General features: G+C 40.7%; 2 protein-coding genes across 3 annotated transcripts; one reads left to right on the top strand and one right to left on the bottom strand.

Annotated features, from left to right (window-relative positions):
- Positions 1 to 288: 288 nt before the first annotated feature.
- tmem68 (transmembrane protein 68) lies at positions 289 to 8,895 on the bottom strand. Its single transcript, XM_053882742.1, has 9 exons — positions 8,334 to 8,895; positions 6,841 to 6,931; positions 6,185 to 6,358; positions 5,814 to 5,913; positions 5,542 to 5,709; positions 5,142 to 5,335; positions 4,269 to 4,329; positions 3,518 to 3,657; positions 289 to 973 (listed from the first exon to the last, which is right to left on the bottom strand). Exons 2-9 carry the CDS (start codon positions 6,898 to 6,900, stop codon positions 869 to 871), a joined length of 1,002 nt encoding a protein of 333 aa, XP_053738717.1. The 5' UTR covers positions 6,901 to 6,931; positions 8,334 to 8,895; the 3' UTR covers positions 289 to 868.
- On the top strand, positions 8,657 to 17,294 carry tgs1 (trimethylguanosine synthase 1). 2 transcript variants are annotated; one of them, XM_053882741.1, is made up of 15 exons: positions 8,657 to 8,882; positions 8,965 to 9,026; positions 9,164 to 9,297; positions 9,408 to 9,483; positions 9,566 to 9,688; positions 10,079 to 10,540; positions 10,599 to 10,728; positions 12,224 to 12,310; positions 13,123 to 13,264; positions 13,643 to 13,961; positions 14,033 to 14,182; positions 15,361 to 15,507; positions 15,601 to 15,819; positions 16,557 to 16,633; positions 17,059 to 17,294. In XM_053882741.1, the coding sequence occupies exons 1-15, from the start codon at positions 8,779 to 8,781 to the stop codon at positions 17,173 to 17,175; spliced, it is 2,349 nt and encodes a 782-aa protein (XP_053738716.1). In that variant the 5' UTR covers positions 8,657 to 8,778; the 3' UTR covers positions 17,176 to 17,294. The 2 variants fall into 2 exon arrangements, with proteins under 2 accessions (XP_053738716.1, XP_053738715.1); XM_053882740.1 differs by having other exon boundaries at positions 9,405 to 9,483; positions 17,059 to 17,293.
- Positions 17,295 to 17,434: the final 140 nt, after the last annotated feature.

Here is a 17,434-nt window from a genome sequence, read left to right as displayed (position 1 = left end):
TGATTCCGAGTCCGAGTGGTTGTTTATTTTACATCAAGAAGCACAAGAGCACAATAAATCACAATGGTGGCTATATTCAAGTTTTATATCTCCTTATTTAAACTAATGCTCTTTTTTAATGTCTTGAAAATATTTGTATAAGAATTTCAATGCTATAAGAATTTCAAGTACATTCAGATTAGTGGAAACCCTGGCCGTTGTGTAGCGAAAAACATCCAAAAAATCCCATTGTAGGCTAAAATAATAGCTCACTGTATCATATCATCAAGATGAGAAAAAGGAAGAGCATTTAAATAAAATAGATTTATTCCACATATTCAAGAAGAGACCAACACCTGTTCAAAATGCAACACAATAATTTAAGAATACATCACTAAGCTAGCATGTTGACCATCAAGACCAAACTTAAGTTATTCGTTCATGTTCAATATAAACATACTCTTATTAAGACACTTTTTAAACAAAACACACACCTTGAACATAAATACAATACGATGTAACATTACATCTGATGATAACGAAATCTTTTCATCGCAAATATTAGCAATATATTTTGATTCAAGGGTTCATGGATTTAAGTTTATAGTGATGCGACCAACTGACGTAATGAATGTTTTGGAGCTACACCGTAGCAAAAACAACATTTCTTTCCAGTGAAATCTTGTGGAATGCCATTATCGACAAGGATGAAACCAGTCGACTTTTCTTTTCCCCACTGTACAGATCTCAACAGACAGGAGAGGTATGTCTTCAACTTCGGAAAGTACGCACTAGGACGAAGTACATGTGTACAGCTATGGAATATGTTTTCTTGTTAGTCTTCAATGGCAATGAGGGAACGCTGCACAGGCAGGTGTGGAGCCTGCTGTCAATTCACACTTGGATTACTGTAGAATCTCTCCAGCAAAGCTCTCAGGATGTTCCCTGGAATCTGCTGATGCTTGTCGATTAGAGACTGAACAGCCAGTCGGACCTGCAGGGCAAACCACAGTGAGCGACAGCCCACAAGACATTTTCTAAAACAGTACTGGCTCTTTCATGAGATGTTAAAATGATCTGTATTAAGGGTTTGACAATAAACCAAGATCATAACTAAATAGACAAATGGACATTGGTACTGACTCAAACTTCTATGTCTCTCTGCCCTCTGCCACAAGGGGAGGCCAGAGCACATTCTCCAGCTGAGCCTGGCATCCTCGCTTCCAACACAACTTTTACTGATGTGGAAGATTTTGCAAATAAAAAACAAATAGAATAAAAGAGAAAAGGAGTGCAGTGCAGGTCCTTTTCTGGAGATCCGGGGGGGCAGCCAGCAACAGTTGTTCTTTGATCCAGCCAATGCACCTAGTAGCAGCTACATGTGGGGCTGACTTCGTAAACTGGTTCATTTTTAGTTACTGTTGCCGGGTTTCAAATAATTGCAGATGTCTTCATCAATGAGCAACAGCAGTCAAAAAAATTAACCAAAGTTGAGCTGATAATAAATGACAAGGGTCATGTGTGTGTGATTGTGTAAAATACAGTAAATTAAAAGAATGATTTCGGACTACAGTAAATGCTTATTTGGGGTTTTTCACCTGCTTGCAGATAAGGAAAATCTGGATTTTAAAAAGCAAATAACTTGACAATCATCCTTGTCACTCTCATGCTCTATATTGATTATTGAATTATTAAAATTAGAAAATTAGAGGAAAGTAGCTCAGAAGAAGCTCACTCCAAATGACTGTGAAAACCATGTTAAACTAACAATGTAACGCTAATCACATTGAAAGTTGATTTATTTTTGAGAGGTTTCCGTGAAATAGTGTCATCATTGTCACTAGATGGCAGAGGGGTGAGAAGCAGGAATACCCTGGACAGGTCGCCAGTCCATTCACACACACGCGCACCTCAGGGCAATATTAAGAGTGTCACCTTCTGAGCATGTTTTTGGACTGTGGGAGGAAACCGGAGAACACCCTTGCGCATCTGGGGAGAACGTGGAAACTCCAAGAAGAAAGTCTGACCCGAGAATCAAACCTTTTGCTGCAAGGTGAGAGTGCTAAGCACTAGGTCGCCATGTGGCCCCTGTCATAAAATGTTAGGACGAATTCATTGATAACTCACATCATTTCTACGTCAACAGCGCCATCTAGTGGCCACACAGAACAACTCATCGACCCATCACTACTCCATGAATTGGGGATTCCTTAAACCCCACCACCACGAAAATAAAGAAAAAAAAAAAAAACTCCCTTCACCGAGGTCATGAACTGATAAAAACAACACTAAAATACATGGGACGCCAGGGCGAATAGTTAGTGAATAATTGAGGATTTAAGGCAACTGGATTGATGCATATTAATGTACTGATGTGACCCAAAAGGTCTGATTATTAGTGCTTGTATATAATCAAGCAGTAAAACTATCACAGATACACAACTGATACAACTTTACGCTTATTTTCCATAAATATAAGAAAGACGATGAACAAAGCAGTAGACACTTAGCTTGTCGTAAGGGAAAGAATCATGATAAAAATTGATTTTTTCTTTTAATTCATCAGGGTCAGCCAACTCAAACAACTGCTCAGGATCTGAAAAGTGTTATTGCGGCAACAGCTACTGAGTTAATCTTTATTCACTATTATTTGACTGAGACGGTTGTTTTCATAAAAAGTCAGTTTTACGTTTTTTTTTTTTTTTTTTTTACAAAGCAACCTGTTATGTCTGGCGTGCTGGCTGGGGGCGGAGTTATGGGCTGCGGACGGGGCTTTGGACCCCCTGCTTCCCCAACAGAGGGCACGCATAAAAAACAGATTTGAAAATAACATCCATTCAGATGACAATCCTAACTGGTATACAGGCGATATTAAAGTATGCGTCAGTGTTCTCTTGTAAGTTCTGATCTTCTAGCTTTAGTACTCCAGTGTGACAGCTTGGCTCGAATCCTGAGAAACCTTACCTGATGGTGAGGCACCATGTTACATGTTGACGCTGTATTTGATCTGCAATTACTCTGTGACAAGATACGAAAATGACACCAATGCAAACTATATACATGAGATTTTGGTAATTTGTTTTTGTTGAGTCGAAGAATTATAGGATCATAAGGATGTGAAAAGTGTGACCACAAAACCTGGTCCACCCAAAATCTACAATACAGTACATCATGCATTCATCATGGAAGTCCAGAAGTAATCAGCATTTTAGTAATAATAATAAAAATAATAAAATAATGTCTGAATGGGTATAATAATTTAATTAAAAAAATGTAATAAAACTAAATTGGTGCATACGAGACTGAGTAGGTGACATGATGGGGAGCCCACATGTGACATGGTTCATTGAAATGAATAAAATGTTTGAAATTCGCAACATAAACGTTTATCCACTGTACTCACACAGTGCAACCTGTAGAACAATGGTAATACCACATTGAAGTTCGAAATGTAAGGAAAACAGATTGGATTACAGCGACAATAAATACAGGAGGAAGATTCTGTTTAAACACAATTTCTGCACAAAAAAAAAATCACCTTTTCTGCCAGCTCTGCAGCATTAAGCTTTGGATCGTAAGGAATAGGATCTCCCAGAAAGGTGCGAAACTTCACCGGAAAGCCACCATAAACAGGTGCAAATGGAATGCGAAACCTCTCATAGAGCCAGCGGTAAAACCCTGTAAATAGAAGTAAAATAAAATGTTTTAGAGGAAGAGCAGAAAACATCAAAACAAATATGAGCTGCTTCTGAAAGTTTTTTTTTACCCTCGTCTGGAGGTTATCAGTTTGTGTTCAAAATAACTTGAGAAGTTTTGACAGCTTTGGAAGCGTGAAATCGGACCAAATGATTAGGTTTTGGGAGTGATCCGGATTAGCATCAGGATCCAGGAAGTTTTTAAAGGATTCTTTAACAATGGTATTGGAATTTGAATGCAGGATTTTTTCTCTTTGAAAATACTTTACTACTATGTTCCTGGAAGATTGTGTGGGGGTGTACTAAAGCCAAGTGACAAAGTCCTTGTCCTTGTGTGTGTGCTAGTAAGAGCATAAAATAAAAAAGAAATGATCGACTTTGATCCTTTTTTGTGATGCGTGCATTAAAGGAACCAGCCCATTGATGGTCAGAGTGACAGAAGCCCAGGACATGGTTAACAAGCCAGAGACAGCGGGGCATTCACCTGTTGCTTTTACTTTCCGGGGAGACACAAACTGCAGTACTCAGCTTTTCACCCATGAAATGACAATGAGAATAACAGAAGGACCAACTGCAAATTCTGAAAATACTCACTGAGATTCCCTAAAGTTCTGAATCCTTCCCTTAGATTCTGAGTGAACATTGGAATGATGGGCTGGAAAGAAGACAAAAGCAGCCAGTTATACATCATTGACCTTCTCTTTCTCTCCACTCTTCCAGTTATTTTATAGTTCACAGGGCACGAACCACAACTCGAAATGTACAGAGGAACAGGAAGTGATAATCGGAGCGCTGTAATATAAACTTGTCTCTCTTTTGTGAATCTATCTTAGAACTTTACAATGTGCTTTTTTCCACAGAAGTTTTATATAATAGAATATCTTATGCCCACAGTAATGTTATCACACATCCTGTCAAACAGTTCTGAGCGACTTGTTAATGGCTGTGCTTTTATTACATCAAGCACCGTGTTGCATCTTTGTATAAATTGTTTCAGTCATTCCCTCTTTATTCATACATACATAACACCTCCACACATGCACTGCTGATTCAGGAGAATGTACAATTCGATTCCCAACGCGCTACAAATCAGAACACAGCAGCGCGTCATGGTAAAAATAGCTGCATCTCAAATGAAAACTATAGGACACTATAATAACTATAATAACAGTCAACAGTCAACAAATGCAGACATATATACCTGGGCACTCTTAAACAAAATAAAGTCAATATTATAACCTAAGAAAGCTCACCACTCAGAATAACTGAACGAGTCAGAACTGACGTCATGCCATGTCGGAACCAGTTAAGTTGGTAGCTAATGCTACAAACACACTGAGCGCATCCTGAGCGAAATTTGGCAGAATCACTAACAGACGACCAATTGAATGGATTAAAATGAATTGAACACGTGGTTGCATTGCACCAAAAACAGAATAAACAGAGAAGTTAGGAAAAGTGACTCACCACTTTTGAGTCAATGGCAACTTGAGCGAAGCCTTTACGATTTCCCCAGATAAGAGAATAGGCCTCATCACTGAAAAGGGCCTCTCGCACCCCTCCTGGAGAAATTCCCAGCAAGTGACCATTCTTCAAGGCCTGAACACACTCCTCCTGAGGACCATGGATAACACTAAAAACCTCACACAAGAGCTTGAAGCCTGTAGAAAACAGATGGCAAATTTAGCAAAAGCATATTTTCTCTGTGAAATTGAAAGGTCTTTTATAAAATATAGTTGAGTGTGCTCCAGTGCATTTTGGGATTATCAATGTTTAACAAGAGCAAAACAAACAGGTCCACAAAAGACAGTAGTCAGTAGTAAGGTCACAAATGACGTTAACATTTTGTTCAGATGAAGACAAATACCTGGGACCTTGAAGAGAAAGTGATCTGCAACAGAGTGGCATGTCCGACCCTTCTGGATGATAACACGGGCCAGAAAGTAATAGTAGTCAATAGGAATGGCTCCATGATAGTATACGATCAGTGCAGGTCCTTTATTCGGGATCTTCTCCAGTCCATGGATCTCATAACCTAAAGTTATAATACAGCAACTCAATTACAAGCTGCTTGCAAAGAAAGGCACACTATTTTCACTCTACAACTGTCCAGAAGGCTTTGCAACAGGTATTACTTACCATGCCAGATGGCCCCATGTCCGTCCCACAGTGTGGCCAAAGTTTTCCTTGCTCCATCCCACAAGTTGTTGCAATAAGCTTCCCGAAGCTGATTTTTCCTCTGTTAAAAAATAGTTTTACATTAGTGTTTTTACATAAAGAATAAGAAAATAACAAACAAAACAAACAGCACCTTAAATAACATCTACATTGTACACAGACACTTGACTTGCAGAATTACAAATGGTACACATATTATTATGTATACTGAAACAAAAACCTAAAACTGACACAGGTCTCAAAGAATTTAAGTTTGTAATGTTTATCTTATAGTCTTTATAATGTCAGACAACAAGTAATGCGACCTAAATGGTATCAAGTTAAATACATACCTTATACACATGAAGGAAGAGGATAGAGAGGTAGAGGAGGATGACAATAAGGAAAGGCAGGACAAAGACGATGATTAGAGGGGTGAAGACCCACAATAGGTACTCCAAAACATTTAGGTAGTCCTCCAGTTGACCAAGAGCAGCCCATTCATCCCACATATGCAAGACGCAGACCTAAAGACAAACAACAATTGAGACAATTACTTTTTATTGTTAAAACTAAATAAACATGTAAATATTATCTTGTTGGATTTGTATTAAAATTTTAACACCGACAAATAAAAACTGGACCACGCTACTGTATATTACGATAGACCACGCGCATGTTAGAATCAATACGTGCAACGGGTAAGTCTACAGTAAAACATGGACACCCACATAGATCAGTGCTGGCCCCACAAGCGACATTCTGCATTTCTCTGTATGTCCTGTCATCTTTTTTAAATGATGATCAGCATTTTCAGGGTTTTCCGTTACAGTGGTGTCAATGTCACTCGGTCCGACAATCTCACACCAAACAATGAGGTATATCTGGACCCACAATTTCAGGTTTAGCAACAGCGGGAGAGAGAGAGAGACCTGACTGACATTTACATATGAAGATCTACCTGTATGTGAAAACACAAGAAAGCACACGCCAAGTCAGAGATCCTTACCAGGAAAGGGACGGTGCCATCTGCTCTGGTGAAACAAGAATGATTCCCATCTGCTGACATCTTGCTCAGTGCAAATGATGAAATCAAGCAACTGGTAATTCAGAGAATACAATACAAGGAGCTGTTAGGGAACAGGTTTTATGAAAATGTCCATGTTAGCTTCTCTGAAGTGTCTCCCAGTCCACTTTAGAATCGACTTTAAGATTTTACTAATAACCTTTAAATCTCTTCTTGGCCACAACTACATTGTAGAACTGCTGACTACTCCGAGTCAGCCGGGATTCTCAGGGGGGTCTCGAAGTCTAGACGTAAATCTAGAGCTGATAGAGCCCAGGGCTTAACCGTCCACCTTTGGACGGTTAAGCCCTATATATATATATATATATATATATATATATATATATATATATATATATATATATATATATATATATATAATAAATAAGTAGAGCTTTATCACTAATATCACCACCTGTTTATAATATTGACATATTTCGTCTTATGTGTAAGGCTCATGACTCAGGACATCAGGAAGTGCAATCTATTCTCTCCTCTTCACGCTCTGCACTTCCCAAAGCCAAAGTGTCAACAAGTTTGTTGACAGCACCACCATCTGCCTCATACACGGCAGCAATGAGTCTGCACTGGATAGAGAGTGACAGACATACACTCTGCTGCTGGACCGACACAAAGTCCCATCATCAGATTCTTTTCTTTTTGGACAAGAACAGAATATGAAGGCTGCAGAGACATTGAGGAGCAGAACATGGACACAGTTGGTTAGAGGGCAAACAGCATCGCTGCAGACCCATCTCACCCAGCCAGTGGCCTATTTTCTGTCCCACCCTCAGGTAAACACTACACACAGAGCTCTATACCAAACAGACTACTGCGCAGCCTCTGTCCCCAAGCCATAACGGCGCCGATTATGATTAAAAACCGTCAATATTCCAAATACAAAACAATCACTTGAGTTGTCTGTTGTCACAGTAGGTCGTTTTAGCCACTTTCATGTTGTTTATCGTATGGCTTAGTTGGAATTAGAGATTGAAAGTAAGTCAGTTTTTATGAAAAACACCTGGAAACAAACATGATCTGATAAGGTAAAGGAATGTGACGACAGTGGCATGATCTGGGTGGAAAAAAACACCACTGAAAAACAAGTAGGACGTTGAGAGTTGTTCATGATCACGATTAAATCTTGTTGGGCAAGCGCATATTTCACATGACAAAACACATGAATATGATCTTCCCATTCTGGGCGCATAGAAGGCTGAAAACACGAGACTCTTGACGTTCTCTAAGCTAGATCAGTTGGCGAGAATGTCGTGTATTTACGCCAATTTATAGATGCCATTTGTGATAGTGTCGTGGAAAGGGGCAGCAGTTGTGAGGGAAAGAAAACAAAAGAAACAGAAATGTCATTCACCGCTGCTCGTGCATAACAGAACAGCAAAGCGCGTGAAATAAGAAGTTTGTACAATAAGCCTTACCTCAGCAAAAGAATCTCATTGCGCTTTTCTGCTGGTCTCACAAGCGTTCCGTCGCACAAAGACGGCGATATGTCTGTGTTCACGTCCCGGGAAACAGAGTCGCTGTCTGGAGTTCCGCCAAAGAAAACACATATGACAACACTTCCGGTGTTTCCCGGTGGAAATTGAATTTAAAATCAGCTTCAAAAGTCTTTAACTCTGCTGATCGAAAGAAATGAATTCACTGTTGGTAAAGAAGAAAAAGACAGTCTTCCGGGTGAACTTGAAATACGGCACGTCATCAACAAGCGGCAACCGGACAGTTGTGTTTTGTCCCTGTGGCGTTGCTGTCGTGACGCCACAAGTGCGCGACGGTCCTGCACCGACGCAGAGTTAGTCGTGCGCTGAAAAGCCTTATGTTGTCATTGTAGTTTGCTGAAATTAAGTTCAGTTGCAGCCTCCAATCATGTTGGTTGTCGGAAATAGAAGGACTGAAATGATGGAGATTCTCTTTAGCAACAGAGAAACCATGGATTACGTCCAGTGTTGCTGCTCCAGAGTCTTCGTCCAGTGAGTTGTCATTGTTATGACGTGCGTGCGATGTACTGCACATTAATACAGAAGCATTGCACGTTTTGTTTCCTCCTTATAGGGACCGAGAGTTGTACCGTTCTGATAACAGAGTGTTTGACCCAAGACTACGTGAAGCCAAAGGTACAACAATGCGAATTCTGCGTGGTGGTCCAGAACACTACATATGGGTTTCTTCATGCAGTTCACGATGAATCCAATTCATTGTTTGGTTTGTCGTGTTTTAACATTGGACTTATTTTCTTGTGGTTAACAACCAGAATCTGAGGACTGTGGCAGTAACGATGAAGAAGAAGAAGACCAAGGCAAAGAAGCACTCGATGAAGAGAGTTTACTGATGGCGAGCATGGGCTTACCACTGGCCTTTGCAAGCTCTTCCAAGAAGCTCAAGATGGTAAAGGAGGTGGTTTACATATGGGATATTCTGACTTTTACAATTCCATGATGTAAAAAACCTGCCAATCTTCCTTCATATAAGTATGTATGTCTTTTATCTGACAGAAGAATGGAGAATACAGAAAACAGTCTACTCATCATATAGAAGGCGACGAAAACTCGGACCCACCTGCGATTTCAGCAGGTATTGTGTAATAGTCCTACCAGCATTAATGATGAACTGTGTGTAGATTTACGCTTATTTTTCCACTGTAATTGCGTTTCAGTTTGCCCTGACATTTCGGATGATGAGACGGACCATCATTCAGTGTTTGAAGATCAACAGATTGAACTACAAGAGGAAGTTCCTGAAAAAAAAGACGTGGCTTCTGGCTGGGAGTCATACTGGGGTATAAAGACAATGTACTTTTATTTGACGTTAATGTTCATGGAGAGTTTTTTGAAACAGTGAAATGGAGTTATACAGTGCAATCTGGAGCCTTTTGCCCAGAACAAAAGGATCTCTGGTTAGACTGGGTGTGTTTTTAAAGTTCAGGGGGCATTTTAAACTCCAAATATTCAGGGCCAAAGAGGGAGAGGGTCTGAGCTCTGTCCAGCCATTTAGAATGAGAAGAATTTCAACGTCACAGTTGTAATTCCCTTGTGATAATCCCTCTTCACCATGGTATGGAAGTTGGTTGTGGGTATTACTATAACAAAACTGGCTGAATATGTTTGATTAGAGAAACTGAGCAATGCTTTACCACATTTCACCCTTCTCTTACCTCTGTTTCCATAAGCTCAATATGGTGAGGGCCTACTTTGGAGTAGTTGGCTGGAGAAACACCCTGAGTCCACGGAACATGCTGAAAAATTCACAGCTATATGGGATGATGAAGACCCCAAGACTGACTGGGAGCAGCATGTGACGGACACCTACAATTCTTACTGGCATCAGTACTGCTACTGGACAGCTCTGGGGTGGACGACCGAGCAGAGTCACAGTGAAGACTCACCTGCAACAGTTCAGGAATTGTACGAAGACCAAAAGATGCCTTTATGTCAAGAGTCTAATAACGCTGGAACTGAGAAAGCAAATGGTTTTCTTCAGGAAGATTATTTGATAGATCTTTTTGGAAGCACATGCTCACTGGGTGGAGAGCCTGTAAGCCATCCTGGTGTTGCAGATCAACCGTCTGATGGTGCAAATGGGGAAAAGATTTCAGATTCAGCCACGCAACAAAATAAAGGACCACAAACAGGTAATGCCTGACTGTCAGCTCATTTGATTTGGCGAATGAATACAAATGTTGGATTTAGCTCCTCAGAACCCCCCTTCAAGCTCCAACTGGACATGTGCATCTAAATCCAGAATTATGTTGCGGTCTGGAGAAGATGAAGAAGATGACAACAATCCCCCATCCGGCAAAACCGAAGCAATCAAGCGCAGGTTTGAAAAAAACATTTAGTTCTATCTCTAAGCGTGTTTAGTACTCCTCCTGGATTTTTAGATCATAGCAAAGCATAGTAATTACATGTATTATGCTCACAGTCATGTATAACTCTGCCACTCAGCCAAGGAGGAAAAACCATGTTATTTTATAATATATCTCATTGCATGGTTCATAGTTGTATGCCTCATGGAGGAACCTAAAAGTTCTATGGCACCACAAGTGACTGAAGAGGAAAGGAACTCTTGAGCAGCAGTTGTGTTGAACTTACTACAACAAGTCTTGTCAACTCTCTCTACAACTCTAATATCCTCTAACAGCTCCAAGGACAATTCCAGCTCTTAAATTCCATAACATTTTCAGATCGGTCCACGGAACTATGTGACAAACTTCCTGACCTTTTAAGGTTGTTAAGGTTAGGGAACAGATTATTACCCCACCTGTAAACTTATCTGTCACTACCAATGCCATCTGCATCTACTTCACTTCCTCCCTCACTATTTACTGACTCACCTAGCCAACACGGTCGCCCATCTGAAGCCACGTACATGCCACCTCGATATCCACCCCACACACTTCTTCAAACTATTTTTTGTTGTTGGGCCTAGCATTTTATCAATTGTTAAGCTGTCCCTCTCTGAAGGTACACAGACACTGGTTTTAGTCACATCTCTCAGACTTTAGTCACCATATTGAACTGCTCTTCACCCACAGCCAGATTTACCTGTGGTATGCTGCAAGATTCTGTTTAAGGTCCCATTTTATTTTCAATCCACGTTCTACCTCTTGGACAAATCCTCCATTTGTCATCAACACTGCTATGCAGATGACGTACAGATTTACTTACCCACACTTACCAATTCTCTATACATTGCTACTGTCTTAGTATGTCTTGATGCTGTCACTAATTGAATGGCAGAACATTTCCTTCAGCTGAACCAGTCAAAAACAAAAATATTTGTCTTCCCCTCACTAAACTCATGGTTTCACTGATAGCAGCCTTGGCACCCTGTAGAAAACATCACTCCTGATAGTCCATAATCTCAGTGTCCTATTGGACTCCTTTGATACTCACATTTAAAACAGTCCAGTCCTGTTTCCTTCAAATAAAACCGATATCATTACATCAAACCCATGTTCTCATATGCCGAATTAGATAATACATAATTTATGTGTTCTTATTGTCATGCATGGCCTTCTGTAACTCTCTGCTGACAGGTATCAACAAGAACTCTCTCTCACTCCCCCTGTTGTTTGAGAACTCGGCAGCCAGCCTTCTAACTGGCTCTAACAGAGGGCAGCACATCACTCCACTGTTGACTTCTCTGCACTGGCCTCCTGTCCACCTTAGAATTGACTTTATTTTATTGGTAACTGTTAAAGCCCGTGTTGGCCTGGACCTCGACAACATGCTGACACCCTTCGAGTTTGTGAATAGTGTTCTGAAAAATGCGGTATAACTAAAGCTTTATTATTGTATATTTATTCATGCAGTCATGAGCTGGATGTGGAAGAGACCCCAAATCTGACCCCTGAGGAAACCTTGAGCGAACTTGGACTTAGATGCAACCCTAAACCTTTGTAAGTATATTTCCTTTCATTATATCCCAGTTGCCACTTAATAGAAAGTGGAAATGACAATTAATCTTTAAAAAAAGTATAGATATGATGTTTTTTAAGGTCATTTTGGAGTATTTTTTGTGTGTAGACGTACTGTATATTGGTTTTGTGCTCTTCAGGTCAGGTTTCAGTAGGTGACATGGCCGTAGGTCTTAAATATCTTTTGTCACTTTTCTTTACATTTTTGTGATATATTTTCATCAATAAGAATGTTTGTTGTTGTGAGTCAAAAACTGTGTAGGACAATACAAATTCCTCTGAAATGTGAAAGAAGAATAGTTCAGTCAATTATTCCCGAAAGAGACAGGAGTGCAGGTTGACATGTTGGAGTGGGTAGAGGTGCTTACATGACGTCATCTCAGGTGTTGCCGGGCAACGTAAGCAGAGATGGATAGAATGAGGTTCGTGACAAGGAAGAGGATGGCAGTAGAACCTCATGAGTAAATAGTGGAAGTGGAGGCAAGAAGAATTTTGTTCAGGGAGAAGGGATTAGGGCAGAACTGTATTTGTTCTGGAGAGGAAAAAAAGTTAGTTGTCAAGGTAAAGAGAGAGCCAGGTGACTTGGTGTAGTAAAGGTGGGGTTCTGGAGAGTATGAGGAAGAATAAAGAAGCAAAGGCAATGAAAGCTCTGAAAGTATTGAATGGAACCATGAGTTGGAACCATATTTGGAATGATAAACTTCCCGTGTCTGGTTGGCAATTGAGATTCAAATTCGAATTCCTGGAAATGAACATGTCTCTGAGATTGGTTTATGTTTTCAAAAATCCAACAGGTTTGTCATCAAACGTAAATATGAAGGCAGCTCACAACAACAATATCAAAGGAAGAAAAGAGCGGCATGCAAGATCAGGAAACAGACCAACTTCTCTGAGATGAGTGGAGACGACACGCAGAGTACAAGCACTCTCTCCAAGGTATAACATAAACAAGACAAGCTACTGCATCCAGTTTGTTTTCAATGAGATGATGATACGACAAGATGTCAGATTTACAATGTTACCTCTGCCAAAAGTTAAAATTGGTGGTGCACTTACTACTACGACTGCTACTACTACCACCCAGTAGTCCTCTTAGTTGGAGGTGGATGTGAGCCAGAGGCACTACCTGTGGTGTAATATCTGGCAGGATTGAAGTGCTCCTGACAGATTTTGAGAATGTTTCATGAAGCAAATATTCACTCTTAGAACTGATTGCCCTGCAAGTTTGGACACAGTGGTGTGACAGATAAATTACTAGTCAGCTATAAAATGTGATCATGCTTCAATAATACTAATACATGGTGTTTTTCTCAGGTCAAAGACTTTCTCAAAACAAGGTTTATAGACACAGAGAGCCTCAGCGATCATGACCCAGTTACAGTACTAGATCCTGAAGACACCACAACAGCTGAAAGAACTGCTCCGGAACTGACGGACTCCAGTTCCGTACTGGGTGAAGAAAGTGGGAAGGAACAGGAATCAAGCCTGGATAGTCGGCTCCTCGGCAGTGACTTTGCCGTGGAGGAGGAAACTGGGGCATGTGAGGAGCCCGAACACAATGGAAGAGGTGGTCCACTTGAGTCTTTGGAAATCCCAGACTTCCTCCTACCTCAGCCATGCGTGGATGCTAAAGGTGTGTACACACTGCTCAATAGCTACCTTTTTTCGCCGCATCCCAAGAATGGACTTGTTTTTGTCTTGAAGTTGGGAAGAAGCCGAAGAAGAAACGGAAACTGAGGAAAACTTGTCCACAGATTCCCGAGGAGATGGAAGCAGACCCAGACCTAGCCAAATACTGGGCTCAGCGCTACAGACTCTTTTCCCGCTTTGATGAAGGCATCAGGTTAGACAGAGGTTGGTTGGACTTCATACATGTCTTTTAAAATATATTTTCTTAAAAAAAATATCTGATGGCTTGTTGAATAGCTTGGGTTAATATGTACGGTTGAAAAGTAGTCACCTGCACTAGGTGGCTGTACAGGCAGAGAGTGGAGCTTTGGGCCACTGGTCCTGCAGGAGAGATCTTAGAGCAGGGGTCAGGAACCTATGGCTCGCGAGCAAGATGTGGCTCTTTCGATGAAGGAGTCTGGCTCTTTGAATGTCTGGCGCTTTGACAGCTCGCTGACATCTGAGATCAGAGAGTGAAATACCGTCACAACTAACCAGTTTCTCTGACTTCGTTCCAATACAGCCATCCTGTCCAGCCACTTTAGTAAATGAAGTAACATGTGAGAAACCGTCCCCCTCAACAGCTACTTCAATAACTGTGATAGTGATGAACCATTGATCACTAAGTTATGGAACTATACGGTCTTCACGCTGCCAATATTGCACCTTGTCACATCAGGTCAATGAAGTTACAGCCATTTTATTGACAATATGGTGCTAAAATGTGTGTGTATTACTACTTCTTCTTCCCACGTCTCTTCGGTTCCAGACCCCTGGCTTAGAGGCTGAATCCCACCACCCTCTCCAGTGAACAGAGGGAGGACCTACTGCACTCTCCCGTAACTCCTGTCGGTCTCTCCATTACGCCAGTGGCTTTAACTCATGCACTCTTTCAGCAGGGTTGAGCACTCGTGTGTGCATGTTTGAGAGCTAGCAAGTGTTTTGATGCTTAAACCATGTAGGACAACTTGTTGTGGGTTTGATTCCATTGCTGCAGAAGTCCAATGAGTGAGTTTTCCACGTTACATTTTCTCAATCTGGCAGTTATTCAGCCTTACTGTGAGTTTCTGACTGTCATGGAAAAGGAAGGTGAATTTGAATTACTCTACGCATTTACTGATGCAAACTTTGTCTCCTGGCATTCTGGCTATTCAGTTGCAATATTCACAACTGTGGCTGAGACTGAGACTTTTAAGCTAACTGCAGCTCCTCCTGATACATACCCACGGTCTCATTGTCCTCGTAGTTTGGGTGATCCTACAGCAGTAGTGCTGGCCTGGTTTGCTTGAGTCAGATCCTCCTCACAGCCACAGGAACGTCAACAACGGTTAATGTTGTGTTCTTGTGATTCTGTCCTGCTTCAGAGGGCTGGTTCTCCGTGACTCCAGAGAGGATTGCTGAGCATATTGCCTTCAGAGTAAACAGCACTTTTGGTGAAACAGAGCTTGTTATTGACGCATTCTGTGGAGTTGGAGGAAACGCAATCCAATTCGCACTAACCGGAAAACAAGGTAAGTTTCACCTTGTTCAGATGACCTTCGTAGACCACATGATGATCGGCAGTGTATCAATACGTTTTCTCTCTCCAATGATCCTTCTTACAGTCTTGGCTATTGATATTGACCCTCTGCGTTTGGAACTTGCGCACCATAATGCCACCATATATGGTGTGGCTGATCGAATTGAGTTTGTGCAAGGGGACTTCCTGCAACTTGCCCCTCATCTCCGCGGTGATGTTGTCTTCCTGTCACCTCCTTGGGGTGGGCCAAACTACCTCACTGCAGAGGTGTTTGACCTTGGCACCATGATGGAACCCAATGGATATCCTTTGAGAAAGCTAAAACTTCATACATTGTGCATTCGATTTTGATTTATTGCTGTAACTTGTATATTGGCATTTGTGTCATTTTACTCCAAGCATTAATGTGACTCATGAAATGCTAAAATTCATGTCAAATTCACCTGAAATTGATTGAATCGTGACCAGAAAGCAATTCCAAATCTAACAAAGGGAAGAAATGCTGAGTTTCTAAATGCTCTCAAGGCGCATTTTTCATTTGAAATATCATTGATATCCATTTCAATTTTAAATGGGCTGAATGGATCAGCAGTTGGCAGCAGCGTTCCTGAATTTGCTCGCAGAATACATGCAGTGGGAGAAAGTTAGTGGCGTTCAACAGTGAGTGACGGAGAAGAGACAAGATCGCGGTTGAATGGACCAAAACAAAAGGCATCAATGATCTCTGGAAGATGATGAATGATGATGGTATTGATGATGTCATGTGTGGTCAGTAGCATCACCTCTCAACACATTTTCTTTTTTGTGTTACTTTTGTGTTCTCTTTGATGAGACATTGTAAGCTAGATGTCTTGGAGGATTTTGAAGTCTGAGTTAAGAAGCCTGACAATAGTCGGATGAGACATCATCTTAGTTCAGTCCATAAAATTGACCACAGATGTCGGTAACGTTGCTGATGGGGAAATGAAACTTTATGACTACTTTTTTTCTCGCTTTTAGTCCTCCCTGTGTCATACTATTTTTCCATAACTCTGTGCACATTCCAGATTTTTCAGCTGGCCAGGAAGGTATCTGAAAATATTGTTTTCTTTCTGCCTCGCAACGCTGACATGGACCAGGTTTGTGTTCTGATTTTCATTTATTGATTCATTGATTTATGAGTAGGTTGAACTTCAAGGTCTTCATGGGGGGCTAAAATATGCAGATCAGATTTTCTTTATTTATTTTATGTAAGTAGTTTGCTATTTAACATTCAACATGAACAGATCGCAGATATAACCTTACATTCTATAATTATAGGCTCCAATTGTGATTACCATTTTCCATGCCATGCATACTAGTTACTTTTTATTGAAGAAAGTTCCTTTTAAAATGTGTCTTTTTTTCTCTTACATGTATTGCTAGTTTTGCTTGTGGTGAATTAAAATTTAGTAGCTCATTGTCCCACTCTTGACAAGTGATGCAAATTGTGTACAGACCTGAAAAAGTTGCCTAGATGACTGTGTCCTGCCATGTATTTGTAACTTTGTCCTCTTTCCCAAAGATAATCTCCTTGGCTTGTCCTGGGGGGAAGGTGGAAGTCGAGCAGAACTTCCTCAACAACAAATTGAAGACGATCACAGCTTATTTTGGAAGTTTGATTAAGTCTGACAAGTGCTGAAACAGACATTTTTTTTATCTTCTGATCTTGTTACACATACAGAATTCTATTGTTTTTATATATGTTGTTTTTAAAACAAGAAATTGCCAAATAAACCAATTTGGGCAAAAACAATGTTTGTGTTTTCATGTAGTAATATTTTGCAACCTTTGCCAATATCTTCCAACAGACACTCAGAATCACGTCCAAGCCTCAGGGTCTGGAATTCCATTCTGGAATTCTGCTCATCAAAGGAACTTTCAAAATGAGGTTGCACTCC

Source organism: Synchiropus splendidus, chromosome 13 (assembly GCF_027744825.2).
Source record: "Synchiropus splendidus isolate RoL2022-P1 chromosome 13, RoL_Sspl_1.0, whole genome shotgun sequence".
NCBI classification, from domain to species: domain Eukaryota; kingdom Metazoa; phylum Chordata; class Actinopteri; order Syngnathiformes; family Callionymidae; genus Synchiropus; species Synchiropus splendidus.
Note: the sequence above shows the minus strand (reverse complement) of the source record. Positions and strands in the feature narration are given on the sequence as shown.

Bases quoted from the DNA above. Each gene is read 5' to 3' on its own strand.
- tmem68 (XM_053882742.1), bottom strand. From the start codon at position 6,900: ATGTCAGCAGATGGGAATCATTCTTGTTTCACCAGAGCAGATGGCACC. The intron at 5,710-5,813 runs GTAAGTAATACC...TTATAACTTTAG, and splicing joins ACATGGGGCCATCTGGCATG to GTTATGAGATCCATGGACTG. The intron at 4,330-5,141 runs GTGAGTCACTTT...TCTTCTTTCCAG, and splicing joins TTGCCATTGACTCAAAAGTG to CCCATCATTCCAATGTTCAC.
- tgs1 (XM_053882740.1), top strand. From the start codon at position 8,779: ATGTTGGTTGTCGGAAATAGAAGGACTGAAATGATGGAGATTCTCTTT. The intron at 9,484-9,565 runs GTATTGTGTAAT...ATTGCGTTTCAG, and splicing joins CCCACCTGCGATTTCAGCAG to TTTGCCCTGACATTTCGGAT. The intron at 15,508-15,600 runs GTAAGTTTCACC...TCCTTCTTACAG, and splicing joins CGCACTAACCGGAAAACAAG to TCTTGGCTATTGATATTGAC.